At 38.2% G+C, this 14,605-nt stretch overlaps 1 protein-coding gene across 3 annotated transcripts in view; it reads left to right on the forward strand.

The window, feature by feature from the left end:
• WDR26 (WD repeat domain 26) overlaps positions 1-8,577 on the forward strand; it is a 49,472-nt gene extending 40,895 nt beyond the window's left edge. For all 3 annotated transcript variants that reach the window (XM_003814901.6, XM_003814902.6, XM_008967778.4), the window contains exon 14: positions 3,852-8,577. In XM_003814901.6, the coding sequence (XP_003814949.1) occupies positions 3,852-3,877 (26 nt within the window). In that variant the 3' untranslated portion in view covers positions 3,878-8,577. The remainder of the gene's footprint in view (positions 1-3,851) is intronic.
• The last annotated feature ends 6,028 nt before the right edge of the window (positions 8,578-14,605 follow it).

Genomic DNA, 14,605 nt, shown 5'->3' on the forward strand with positions numbered 1-14,605 from the left:
CTCAGGCCACAGAATGAGTTTAAGTAGTCTAAGAGCCAATAATGTAGTGGTTGTTTTGGGGGGCACAGTGAAAAGAATAAGCTGGAATATGATACCTCATTGACATCCAGTTAGCTATTTAGTAGTTTCACTTTAAAAATGTTACTGAAAATCTTGCTTCGTCATGCTACCTAAATGTAATATTGTAGGAAGAATTTTATACACATGAAACTAACCATACAAAATATTAACAACTTTAGATATTAAATATCTTGATTATAGATTTTACTCTTTAAAAAAAAGTAAACGTCTGTTTGCACCATGCATCATACTAACATGAGTTGTGTTTAATGGATAGGGAAGGAGAAGAGAGAACTAAAATTGATCATGTACCTGTGTGCCAAGCAGCATGCTAATCCCTTTACATATACTGTCTTGCATAAAGTCTTCATAGTCCTATAAGGGAAGTATTTTTATCTTTATTTTTAGAGGTAAGGAAACTGCAGCATGGCAAAACTAATTCACTTGTTGAGTGCCATCAGGTCTTCAAGTCTAAGTCTGAAAGGTTTTTTCCACCACTTTGAGATACTTGGGGATGAAGAAAGGCCAAAATATAAGGCTAACAGTTAAAGCCAAAAACTTAATTGAACATGATATATCAGTACTACAGCAAAGAGATAATGAGAAACTTCATGTAAATGACTCTCTCTTAAATAGAGCACGTAAAATGTTTGGTTTGCTTAGAATGAAGCAGTTTATATATAAACAGATTTTTTGTTAAGCATGTCCCACCTAAATTTTTTTTTTTTTTTAGTGAGAAAGATGACTAATTGCTCTCAGTTAAGTGATTCTCTGTGGAGGAGGGTTATCGGAGTAGCATGTATGGTTTGAAAAAGTATATTCCCTACACTTTTATCTTTGTGGTACAGACTGTAGAAGGCTTGGCCACATCTTACTGGCGGGTAAGGATATGCAATCAGAGATGAGAATACAAAACACGAAGAGCACATGAGTCAAAAAGTTTGAGAACTACTGTTCATTTGCCCAGAACCTTGAAGGGTCTTTTTGTATTTATAGATCACTACCTGACATTCTAACATTCCTCTAGGAAATCAACTAAGACCAGAAATCTTTACCTTCTTGTGTTGTCCTGTTTGGGTTTCAACCAAAGGCCTACAAACCCAAAGTCTTTATAGATCTGCAACTGTGATTCAATCTGTGCTTTTCTCATTTTATTAGTCATTTGGGAGTTATTTCTTCAAATAAACATACTTGGTTTAAAGAAGTAGGAAAATACTAGGTATGTAGTAACAGATTTACCCCAGAAGAGGATATGTTTTCTGTTCTTTTTTTTTTTTTGAGACGGAGTCTCATGCTCTCTCCCAGTGTACAGTGGTGCGATCTCGGCTCACTGCAAGCTCCGCCTCCTGGGTTCACGCCACTCTCCTGCCTCAGCCTCCCGAGTAGCTGGGACTACAGGCACCCACCACCATGCCCAGCTAATTTTTTGTATTTTTAGTAGAGACGGGGTTTCACTGTGTTAGCCAGGATGGTCTCGATCTCCTGACCTCGTGATCCACCCGCCTCGGCCTCCCAAAGTGCTGGGATTACAGGCATGAGCCACCGCGACCAGCCAGAAGAGGATATATTTTATGCCTCCATAGCAATGGAATAAGAGTGTGCTGCTATTTGGTGAATCTGACTAATGTAGATCCTCACTTTGGTGAGTGAGCCAAATTTTGGCTAATTTGTAGGATCTGGGTCCAGTTCAGCAACTCTCCATTGTGCTTTGGCAACATGGGTATAGCCCTAAAATGATTTTCATTTTCACCTGAAATAGAAAAAACAGTACTTGTATAACCAGATGTTTGGCTATAATGTCCTTTTCACAAGTTATTTTCTGGAGTATTCCCCCTCCACCCCCAAAACACTTTTTCTAATTAAAGTAATACCTATTTAGAATAGAACTTACGAAAAATATAGATGAGGCTAAAGAAATCAATATTAAAAAAATCAAAATACAGCCAGGCATGATGGCTTGGCGCCTGTAATCCTAGCTACTTGGAAGGCTGAGGCAGGAGGATCCCTTGAGTCCAGGAGTTTGAGGCTTCAGTGAGCTACGATCATGCCACTGCACTCCAGCCTAGGTGACAGAATGAGACCCTGTCTCTGAAGGAAACAAAAAAGGAAAAATGTAGCACAGTAAAATACTATAAGTCATTTAAATAAAAATGTTTCACTCAACTCCATTTCAAAAGGGAAAAATTTTAACAGTAGAATTGTGGACTGTAAATAAAATAAAATTTTAACAGTAGAATTAAGGTTTTTTTTGTTTTTTTTTTTTTGTTTTTTTTTTTTTTTGAGACGGAGTTTTGCTCTTGTTGCCCAGGCTGGAGTGCAATGGCGCAATCTCGGCTCACCACAACCTCCGCCTCCTGGGTTCAAGCAATTCTGCCTCAGCCTCCTGAGTAGCTGGGATTACAGGCATGCATCACCACGCCCGGCTAATTTTGTATTTTTAGTCAAGATGGGGTTTTTCCATGTTGGTCAGGCTGGTCTCGAACTCCCGACTTCAGGTGAAGTCGGCCTGTCTTGGCCTCCCAAAGTACTGGGATTACAGGCATGATATTTTTTTTTTAAGGATGCATAAAATGGAATAGAAGGAAGTACCGATGCATGCTACAGTATGAATGGACCTTGAAAACAATATGCTAAGTGAAAGAAGCAGGACACAAGACCACATATTGTGATTCCATTTATATGAAATAGTCTAGAATAGACAGATCTATAGACAACATAGATATAGTGATTACTTAGGGCTTGGGGAAGTGTTTGACTGCTAATGAATGTTGAAAATGTTCTAAAATTGATTGTTAATGATTGCATAATTCTGTGGGTACACTAAAAACCATTGATTTTCCACTTTTGTTTTTTTTGTTTTTGTGTTTGTTTCTGTTTTGAGATGGAGTCTCACTCTGTCGCCCAGGCTGAAGTGCAGTGGTGCAATCTCGGCTCACTGCAACCTCCGCCTCCCGGGTTCAAAGTGTACACTTTAAATGGTTGCTTTGTATAGATTATGAATTATATCTCAAAGCTGTTATACACCCCCCCAAAAAAATGGAGTAGGATGATACTGTAGAATTTCAAACAGAGCAACCAAAAGGAAAATTAACAACTCCATAGTTATAACACGTTATTCTACCTTAGACTGCCAGATCTTTCTTTCCTCTTTACTATTGTAGCTATCATAAAAATTTATCTATTCTGCTAACTATTTCAAGGTTAATTTTAAAAGTATGAGATTCTGAGGCTAGGCACGGTGGCCAGTGCCTGTAATCCCAACATTTTGGGAGGCCAAGGCAGGCAGATTGCTTGAGCTCAGGAGTTCAAGACCAGCCTGGGCAACATGGCGAAACCCTGTCTCTACAAAAAATACAAAAAGTAGCCAGGCATGGTGGCATGTGCCTGTAATCCTGGCTACTCAGGAGGCAGAGGTGGAAGGATCACTTGAGCCAAGGAGGCAGAGGTTGCAGTGAGCCCAAATTACATCACCAGCCTGAGCAGCAGAGTGGGATCCTGTCTCAAAAAAATAAAAGCATGAGATTCTAACATGATTATTCACTTGGGTTTCTTCAGTATTCAAAATCATGAATTTAGATCATAATATATGGTCTAAGACATGATATAGACATTGTTTTAATGAGTATGATGAAAGTATCAAGAATTTGCTTTGATTTTTTAATGTTAGTATAATTTTGTAATGTCATAATGCTAATTTTGAAACTTTCTAACTGGTAATTTTTTTCTCTCCTTCCCCTCTTCCCCCCCTCCCCCGCCCGCCCCCCCATACATTTCATCTTGTCTTCATTCAGAGGAATGCAGTAGCATGGATAGTTGATGGTGAATTTGGAGCAGACGACTTCTGTTTAACTTAAAATTAGTCGTATTTTAATGGCTTGGGATTTGGTGCAAACAAACATGATTGATAGCTGGACAGACATGCTCGTCATGAAAAAAGAACCATTTCTGAAGCCCGATTGGGGCCAAACATTTACACCTTGCTTCATAGTAACCAGTTGAGATGAAGCACGTCGTTAGAACGTTGTTGGACACCATGTTGAATTATCCCCCCATCGGTTGTGAAGAACTGTGCTACATTCAGGCTTACCCATTGAACTCAGTATATATATTTTTTTCCTTCCTGTCTTTTGTCTGGCAGGATACCATTCTTGTTGCTCTTCTGTGTAATGAAGTTTAAATGCTTGTTTGGAAAACTTTATTTAACAGTTTAGAAGGCTTGATAGAAAGAGTGCATTAGTCTGAAGAGTATACATTGGATAGGAAAGAATTTCCTTCTTTTGTTTCTCCAAATCTTTCCGCCTTATTTAGCTTGAGATCTTTGCAGCTTGGTTCATGGATTCTAGCCTTGCCCGTTGCGCAGTATATACTGATCCAGATGATAAACCAGTGAACTATGTCAAAAGCACTCTCAATATTACATTTGACAAAAAGTTTTGTACTTTTCACATAGCTTGTTGCCCCGTAAAAGGGTTAACAGCACAATTTTTTAAAAATAAATTAAGAAGTATTTATAGGATTAAAGTGACTTCATTTGTATACATTTGGAATCTAAACCAGCTTAAAAACAGTTTCCTCAATGACTTAGATACACAGTATAACTGATGCTCTTCTGGAATACCACATGAGACATGGTCAGAAACAGTGCTTGGAAGGACATTACACAAGAAATTCAGAGTAATGCTTTGAAGATTTCCCCCCTTTTGTTTTATTCCTGAAGGAACATCAGTACCTGATCTTGAAGAAATTCAAGATTCAAAAAGAATTTTAAATACACCAACATGAGACATCAGTAGTCAGTTGGTTTTCAGTAAAGCTTGTTCCAAGTTGTTCTCAACTTAGGAAGTAATTTTGGTGTGATCTAGCAAAAGAGTAGGAATCAGCGATACAACCACTTTGGAAGTTTATAGTATAATTGAAATTATTAGAAGAATTCAGCAGGTTACAGACATACTTAAACTGGGATTAAAACCTCATAGTCATTTTTCTTAATTGCCCTTAATATTTTGACATATAGGGATACATAAATTTAAAGAATTTTTTTTCTCAGTTTTTTCAGATATTGCCATACTGAACCTCATTCTAAACTGGTGCTGTGGATAGTCTTTCCCTCTCCCCTCCTGTTTTAGTTTAAGGAAAGGTTTCCTTCATGGAAAAGCACTTTTAATTTTGAGAATTTCACATTTAAAATAAGCCAAAAGCCTGATGTTCACATTGTGCTTTTAAACTCCGTAACAGCTGAATACAACATAACATAGTCTCCCTTGAAATTCCCTCCCTTTTTCAGTAGAGGATAAATAGGGTGACTCCAGCTGTTGGAATGAGAATGGGGATACCCCCAAAATAAGATTCTGGTGAAGAAAAAGTCTTGTACTAAGTTCCCCTTTAGGCGTAGCCAAGTCTATAATATAATTATGATCATGAATAGACTCCAGAATCCACAAAGAGAAGAGGGCTTGGATGTCAAAAATTCTTCCATTGTGGGGTAGGTGGTTGGGGATGGGAGAAAGGGAAAAGTCAGGGAAGGGGAGAAGAAAGAAAAACACATTTGGCCTTAAAATAGCATGCATTCTCCCAGAAGCCCATAGTAAAGAAAATGACAGATCGTGGTCAGCAGACTCTTATCAAATTGGTATGTAAAAGATTTCTTCAAGCTCCATTTTGCAGAGACCACCACTTAGAGAATCAAAAAATTCCTGTTTTGATACTTCTAAGTTAAAATATATGTTAAAGTTTATCTGGTACTTCATTTTTCTTAACTAAAATTACTTTTTACTTTAAGCTTGAATAAAAATCTTCATTGGTAACTGTATGTAATTAAGTGGCAACTTCTCTTTACCTCAGTATAGTTAAAAACCATTCATATTTTAAGTGATTCATGTATACCCTGAAGCCGTTAATACACCCCAGTCTCTATGGTAACATCACTAAATGTGGGCATAGAAACTCCACAGCTGTTTACAAATTTGGTTGCAGTATGCTATGGTGCATTTGTAACACTCAGATTTGTGCCCATTCAGGGGCAATTTGGCACTCAGATTCTACTCTACTTCACCTCACCACCCCTAGATCTGAGTTTTCAGAGTGCTTCTGAAGTACAGTTTAAAAACACTTTTTAAAAAGTGGAGTAAAAGTGAGGCACATTTTACAAGAACATAACTCCTATTAAAACGGAGTAACAACTATGCAAAGGTTTCTATAACAGCTAGGTGAGTTTGTTTTCCGGGTCTGTCTTAACTGGCAGCTTCCTGTACATACTGGTACTTTGCTGTGCCAATTTGCTGTAAACGTCTGTTTCATACATTTGCCATGCAGTGACTGTGCTAGAAAGGTGAAATAAATGGTAAAGAAGCCTAGGATTTTATGGTATAAGAAACTGATCGCAGGATTTTCTGATCCATAGCTATTAATTGAAAACTTCTGATAGTGCTGTAGGCTCTATAGTATGCTTAAGAGTGAGTCTTATACTATGAAGCCAGCCACAAGATACTAACAAATGTATAAATTGAAAAGTACCAATACTTTTTGCACATAGATCAAAATAGAGTGGAGAATTTGGGCTCCAAAAATCAGGTTAGTAGGCTCATTTCCATGTGCTTAAAAATGTTTTTGTTGTTATGCATTGATTAAGGGCTAGAGCAAATATAAAATTAAATGTCTTTTTCCTCCAAATAATTGGTTATTAATGGTAAAATGTTGGACTTGGGGATTACTGAGATTAGTATGTGGGTAGTAAAGAATTGGAGTGGGAGTTAGTGGGGAGGGATGACAAAGCTTCAGCTTTGGTTTTTGTATTTTTTTAGTCTTCATAACAGCTACATTTCTGTTGCTCTTATTGGCCACATAAATGTGTTATATTAAACCAGGTAAGTATTTTAAACAGAGAACATTTTATTTGCATATATCCCTACAAATTGGCCCATTTTATTGGGTGGGGGGATAAAAAAGGGATTCCCTAACTTTAAATAATCAGAATATCCTGCAATTGAAAGGAGAAAAAAATCCAATTTTGTCAGTATTTTCTTAGTCTGAAAAAAACAGCAGTAGTAATCTGGTGAATGTTATTATTAGGAGTGTTCTGCCTCTACAGTGGCATATTCCATGACATTAATAGAAAACCCTTCTTTCCCACCCCTCCCCATCTTGACATTTTCTTTTTTAGGATGTTGGTTCCTGCAAACAAGAACTGACCCTATCACCTCTGCCTCACAGTGGGTAAATATATCATACATCTCTTGAAAGGGAAAATATCCATGTCAGTTTCTTTCACAGTAGAAGAATGGCTGCTTTTGAATGGGGAGGAAAGAAGACATTTTTCTTAATATCCTTTTTGTCCCATCTCTAAAATGTATAAATATTTTGATTTGGTTTTACTTTAATTTCTCATTCATAATTTAGCAACTGTCCTTTTGGGTTGCCCTCCAACACATTACTTCCATTTCAGAAACCATATCTGATTTAATATAAACTGCTAACTTAAGAAGAGGTGAATTTGCATTTACACTTAGACACTTTCTAAAAACAGGGTGAACTTAATTGAAATTTTTCAGTGTTGTTAAGCTATTGTTATAGTAGCTGCCCTATAGTTACAAAAATAAAAACTATAAAAACCCATCCCCTATCTACTTAATCCAGATAGCCTGGATTTAACAAAACTAATAGTATAAAAATGTGTGTGTGTGTTCTGTGTGTGTGTGAGAGAGAGAGAGTACTTGATTCATTAAAAAGTCCTGGAAACAACTGTTCTAGGATCTTGTCATTTTTACTAAAAGTCTCGTGCACATGTGAAGTGCCCTCTGAGTTTAAGGTTTGGTTAATACTGGTATATTTTTATAAGATTGAAATTGTGTCCCCATCTTTAACTTAAACATTTTCATTATCAGGGTCAATGTGCTAGAACTGAATTGTAACATTTTTAGGCACAGATGGAAAAAAATGTTATTGGCTCCTTGAAAATGTGTGTGTGTGGCGAGGGGAATAGATCCACAAAAGCATGTATGTACTTACAAACCAAGCTGTAGAGATCAAGAAAAGAACTTAAGTGTTGATCTCAAGATTTCTAAATTGTCAAGATTTACATGGCATTGTGGTGGAACTAGTTAACACTTAGAGCTTTTGGTATGTAATAACTATTTGCTATGGACTGATTAAATGTTTCAAAAGATTGTGTTCTTCAATTTTGGTGGGTTTTGATTTTTGTTTTTTTAACTGCCTCTCAGATTATATTTACTTAGTTTAAATTTCTTTGCTTTATTCATTAAAGTATAAAAACTTCAGGTCTCTGATATTTATTTTCACTTGTTTACTAATTATTTACAAAACACCCTTTGTTGACTTTTATTTTATAAATGTGTAATGTATTAAACGTCTTTAAATTTTTGTTCAACTGAAACTACATTAACTTTGATTTGCTTTACTGGGATTTTTTTTAAAGACACTTTTTCCATGTCAGTGCGCAGCACTTAACCAGTCATTTGTATTCCCTTTCTTTCAATCCAATAAACAGAATGAATACCTAAATAATTCTTGGTGTGTTACATCTCCTAATATCCATTAATCTGAATGTTTAAGTAGTACTCTTTTTGCCTAAAACATTTGCTGATTTTTTATGTATTTTAGAGAGAGTCTCACTGTGTTGCCCAGACTGGACTTGAACTGCTGGGCTCAAAATATCCTCCTGACTCAGCCTCTCAAAAGTGCTGAAATAACAGACACAAACCATCATGCCTGGCTATGATTTGCTGAATTTGCCTTCCATATATGTACCTAGAGTTTGTGAGTGATAGCTAAAGAAGCAGTGGTTAGTCTGTTGGGATCATCTTTTTTTTTTTTTTTTTTTTTTTTGAGACGGAGTCTTGCCCTGTCGCCCAGGCTGGAGTGCAGTCGTGCGATCTCGGCTCAGTGCAACCTCTGCCTCCCGGGTTCAAGTGATTCTTCTGCCTCAGCTTCCCGAGTAGATGGGACTACAGGCGCCCCCCACCACGCCCAGCTAATTGTTGTATTTTTAGTAGAGACGGGGTTTCACCATATTGGCCAGGCTGGTCTCGAATTCCTGACCTCGTGATCCACCTGCCTCGGCCTCCCAAAGTGCTGGGATTACAGACGTGAGCCACCGCGCCTGGCCTGGGATCGTCTTTTTAAGGGCCATTGTGCATTCATGGATAAACTTAGAAAAATTTTAGGAGTATTTGCATTTCAAAGGAATTGCATGCCCTATTTTGTTCAAAAATAAAGTTCAAATGTGAAAAATATTTGGCAGCCGACTAATGGTGAGTGTAGCTGTGAGAGGTATTGCTTCCATAGCTCATGGCTTAGAAAATCATGGTTTGCAGCTTCCTCTGATTAACAGGAAAGAGAAGGAAGAAGTTTTTCTACTTGTTTTCTTTAAATACAGCTATACCTTAACAGCAGATTTAGCTAATTTAGTCAGTTTATTCATCTACATTTAGAGTTCCATGCCAATTCCCAGGACCAGGTATAGAAATTTTCTCAGTCTTAACAAATCTAAGAGTACAGATTTTTTTTTTTAAATACAATCTGGCCGGGCACAGTGGCTCACGCCTGTAATCCCAACACTTTGGGAGGCTGAGGCAGACAGATCACCTGAGGTCAGGAGTTCAAGACCAGCCTGACCAACATGGCAAAACCCTGTCTCCACTAAAAATACAAAAATGAGCTGGGCGTGGTGGCCGGCGCCTGTAGTCTCAGCTACTCAAGAGGCTGAGGCAAGAGAATCGCTTGGACCTGGAAGGCGGAGGTTGCAGTGAGCCAAGCTCGCGCCATTGCACTCCAGCCTGAGTGACAGTGCAAGACTCCATCTCAAAAATAATAATAAATACAATCTAATTCTCTTCCACTTAAGCAAAAGAAAAACTGGTATTTTATTACATCATTTAATAACTTCTCTTTTCCAGAAAAATCTAAAACTTAAGATTCAACAAACAGAAGTATTCCCCTCATCATATCACATCGTTCAAGAATCTTTGTTGTTGGTTTTGTGGCAGTAGGCTCTTCTCCCTCAAACTTGATTAGCCTACTTAAATGAGCTTGCTATATATGAAACATTCTAGTCAGGTACTTAAAGTTATTAAATCAGCATGTAATTATAGCTAATGTGGGAATCAAAAGGACAAATAGCAAATTTTCAATCAAGTTTATTTTGTTGTGTTTTGTTTCTTGTTCTCAGATGAGACAAGTTTTAACTTCCCTTTCTGATGTAAGGAGTAGTGGCTTCCTTGGTCATGATATTAAAGTTGGTGCAACTTTATGTACATTCGTCCTTCCTGTATGATTTAAGACTTTAGAATTCTTTCATACGCTCAGGAAAGACATTTAAGACAATTAGCCATGGTGATAGAACAGATCTGGAATAAAAGTGATTTCACTGCAACTTTAGCTTATTTTTAAAAACATAAGAAAATGCCTGTGTGGCTTTTTTCCCTACTGTTTTGAATATAAGAAATAGAGCTACACATTGGATTGGAAATTGTATTCCAGGTAGTTTCCAAATGTTGAATAATTTTCCCTCATCCCCCATAGCTGAAGAATATCAGTTTGTGTCCTAAGCATTCAGAAAAGGGATCCCTGATTTTATTAACATCAACAAAACTTTTTAAAAATCTTTTTTAAAGAACAGGCAGATGCACTTCTGATAGGAAACAAAATATATTTTGGATCTATATGCTATATTCTGTAAAAGAAAATTAACTGTAGATGAACATGCCTGAACCTTTCACAGGTAAGTATGTTTAAGTGGGCTTTTTTGTCCCATTAATGGATTTGCATGAAAAGACCTTTTCAGTAAGTTTCTGTTAACTTGTACACAAACTAAACAACTAACTTGGTTTTCCTTTTTCTTTCTGTTCTTCCTCTTAGTAAAAGTAGACAATTGGAGTGCCTGTTAGATGCCAGGCACTAAGCTAAGCATTTCACATACATTATTTAACTGTCTACTGTAAACAAGTATTACTGCCCACTATTTTCCAGGTGATAAGCTTGAAGATATAACCTGTTATTCCAAAGCCTGCAATTTTAACCTCTAAATCCAAATGCATGTGAGTCAGTTGGGGGCTTTTCTAAGTTTCAGATTTCTGAGGCACCTTTCAGATCTCAAATCAAAAGGGAGATCTGGAATTTGTGTGTGTGAACACTCCAGGTAATTTTATTTTTAAGTTTTTTTATGTAGAGACGGGTAGGGGGAGCGTCTCACTTTGTTGCCAAGGCTGGTCTCGAACTCCTGGCCTTATGCAGTCCTCCCACCTTGGCCTCCCAAAGTGCTGGGATTATAGGTGTGAGTCACTGCTCAAGACAAGGTAATTTTATGCTGTCAGCCTGGTACCAATTCATTTGTTGGTGTTTGAAAACCACAAGACCATAATGCTATGTTACATCAGTGAAAAGAACAAAAAGCAGGAGCAAGAAGGGCATTCGGAGGAACTAACCACATTAATTTTACACCTATTTCACATACACCTATTTGGTTATTGAGCAACAAGTATTCATTTGGGTGCTTACTGTAGGCCAATCACTATGAGTGTGAGCCATTCATATATATTCTCATTTAAATATCAAAGTAGCTTTGTGGGGCAGATATGCTAATTCTCATTTTACAAATGAGGGAAATAGGCTTTAAAAGGTATATGTATGAAGGAGCTGGGACTCAAACCTAGGTGCCTCTGAGCTCATGTTTTTAGTCACTACACCATATAATATTTCTTTGGTGTCTATAGATGGCCACTTACCTTGGAAAAATTGACTGTTAAAACTTGTCAAAGATAGATGAAAAGTTTAAGGCCCCACTTTGATTCTAGTGAACTCCTTAACTGACAGAAGGAAATGACACTTGAAATTCAGGAGACTCCTTCATATTGATTGCTTCGGGGTTTTTTGTTTTTTTGTTTTTTAAGTCTCGCTCTGTCACCCAGGCTGGAGTGCAGTGGTGGATCTCAGCTCACTGCAACCTCTGCCTCCCAGGTTCAAGCGATTATATCACGTCTCAGCCTCCAAGTAGCTGGGACTAGACACGCACCACCATGTCCGGCTAATTTTTGTTTATTTTTTATTTTTATTTTTTTGAGATGGAGTCTCGCTGTGTTGCCCAGGCTGGAGTGCAGTGGTGCGATCTCGGCTCACTGCAACCTCTGCCTCCCAGGTTCAAATGATTCTCCTGCCTCAGCCTCCCAAGTAGCTGGGATTACAGGCACCCGCCATAACGCCTGGCTAATTTTTGTATTTTTAGTAGAGACGGGGTTTCACCATGTTGGTCAGGCTGGTCTGGAATTCCTAACCTTGTGATCCACCCGCCTCGGCCTCCCAAAGTGCTGGGATTACAGGCGTGAGCCACCGTGCCCCATTTTTGTATTTTTAGTAGAGATGAAGTTTCACCATGTTGGCCAGGGTGGTCTTGAACCCCTGCCCTCAAGTGATCTGCCTGCCTTGGCCTCCTAAAGTGCTGGGATTACAGGCATGAGCCACCGCACCCGGCCTGATTGCTCTAATTGTAAAACAGACTCAAGTTTTGTAGAGGGAAACCTCCACAACAAATTTTAATCTTTTTTCAAGAGACAGGGTCTTGCTCTGTTACCCAGGCTAGAGTACAGAGATGTGATCATAGCTCTCTGTAACCTTGAACTCCTGGGCTCAAGCCATCCCTCCACGTCAGCCTCCCAAGTAGCTAGGACTGTATAGGTGCCTATATCGGCTAATTTTTTTTTAAGAGATGGGGTCTCACTATTTTGCCTAGGGGTGTCTCGACCTCCTGGCCTCAAGTGATCCTCCCACCTTGGCTTTCCAAAGTGCTGGGATTACAGGCATGAGCCACTGTGCCTGGCCTAGATACTTAATTCTAAGGAATTGCCAGTTTGTGTGACACTGCTCCTCTAGTCGCATGTGTTTTAAGAACCCTTATCTTACAGAGAAACATACTAAAATATGACAGATGTAACAAGGTCTGGGATTTGCTTCAAAATGGCGGGCAGTGGAGGGCAAAGAAGGTGGTAGGTAATGGATAAAAGAAGAATGACTGTAAGTTTTTTTTTTTTTTTCTCTGCTGTTTGAATCAGCAAGTATGACCGTAAGTTGATTATTGTACCTGGTAAAATAGAAAATTACCAACTAACACGGGTAAATCCTATTACTCTGTCCCAGAAAGTTGGCAAATTTATATAAAGCTACCCCAGAGGATTCAACCTGCTCCACAGGTCTCTTTCTGATAGATACCAGTGGCAGTCAAATGTGTTACTTTTAATTAAGCAACACCAGAGGTTCAATTCTCACCCAGTTTGCATCCAACCTGTGAAATAAGATCTAGAAAACAGGAATTAAAGTGTATGTTCAACTAACTCACATTCTAACTAGGTGCTAACGTTTAATGGGAACTGATACAGATGAAACCAAGATTGCTCCATAACGGATGTAGCAAACCAAATATACAGCAGAGGAAGCCACAGGCAAACCACTGAGTTCTCTCTCAGCCTGCTGATTCCGACCACCCACCCACTCACTCTTCTCCACCCAGCTTCAGAGGGAAGCAATTAAAAATAAAAGCAGCCTTTACCCAAGAACTTATTAAAGAGCACCTGAGCTCAGAACCAAGTTAGCTCAGTGAACAGTCCCTTCAGCATGTCCAGACCATGATTATTGTGATTACTGTAGTGAAGAATGATAACCCGAAAGCTTTGAATGACCTTCAGTCATTAGACTGTATTTAACTGAAGCAAAAAAAAGTTACCTTTTCAAAAATTCATGAAAAATATGGCTTAGATCCAAAAGGCTTCATTTACCAAGAATATTTCAATCTTTGCTATACTACATAGTAAAATAGTATATTTGCTTTAAAGTACATAAACTCAGGTGACAAAGATCCAGATATTGTAGAATTTCAAACTTACCTTCTCTATCTTGCTGCCCTTTTCCATATATTAGAACAAGTTTATTTAGATTTTGGGGACAACTAATTAGTATATAATATTTCTCACTACTTGACAAAGTATTACCTGTTAGCAAAGCTGATTTCTCCAGTCTCAAGTGAACCAATTATAGCCATTTCCTAGCCTAGCATGTCAGAATATTTCATAATGTGACTGTCTTGAAAACAAAGATGGTCAACTTTGATTATGTTGCTCCATTGCTGCTTCTCTGACTTAAAGGCCATCAGTTTGACTTCTTGCTGAAAAAGCAATAGAACACCACAATCAGGTTTACTTATTCACTCAACAATCATTTATTGTTTGTGTGCAAGGCACTGTGTTAGGTGCCAAGAGCAGAAGGAAGAAGATACAAATATGAATGGGCATACTCTGCCCTCCAGGAACATACAATCTAAGAGTGATTAATTGCATACAAATAACTGTAATACCAGATAGAATGTGGTAAGTGCCATGGGAGATACTACTATAGGAAGCTTTCTTAGCTCTTAACTTCAAAGACCAGGTCAGGTTTTGTTCTACTGTAGTCTGTGGCAGGCATGAAAAGGCAGCTGAGGGGACCTGCTAGGCTTTGATGAACTGAGCTGCATCTTGGATTTCGCTTCCTCTGCTTTCTCAGCTGA

The sequence above is a fragment of the Pan paniscus genome, chromosome 1 (assembly GCF_029289425.2).
Source record: "Pan paniscus chromosome 1, NHGRI_mPanPan1-v2.0_pri, whole genome shotgun sequence".
Taxonomy (NCBI): domain Eukaryota; kingdom Metazoa; phylum Chordata; class Mammalia; order Primates; family Hominidae; genus Pan; species Pan paniscus.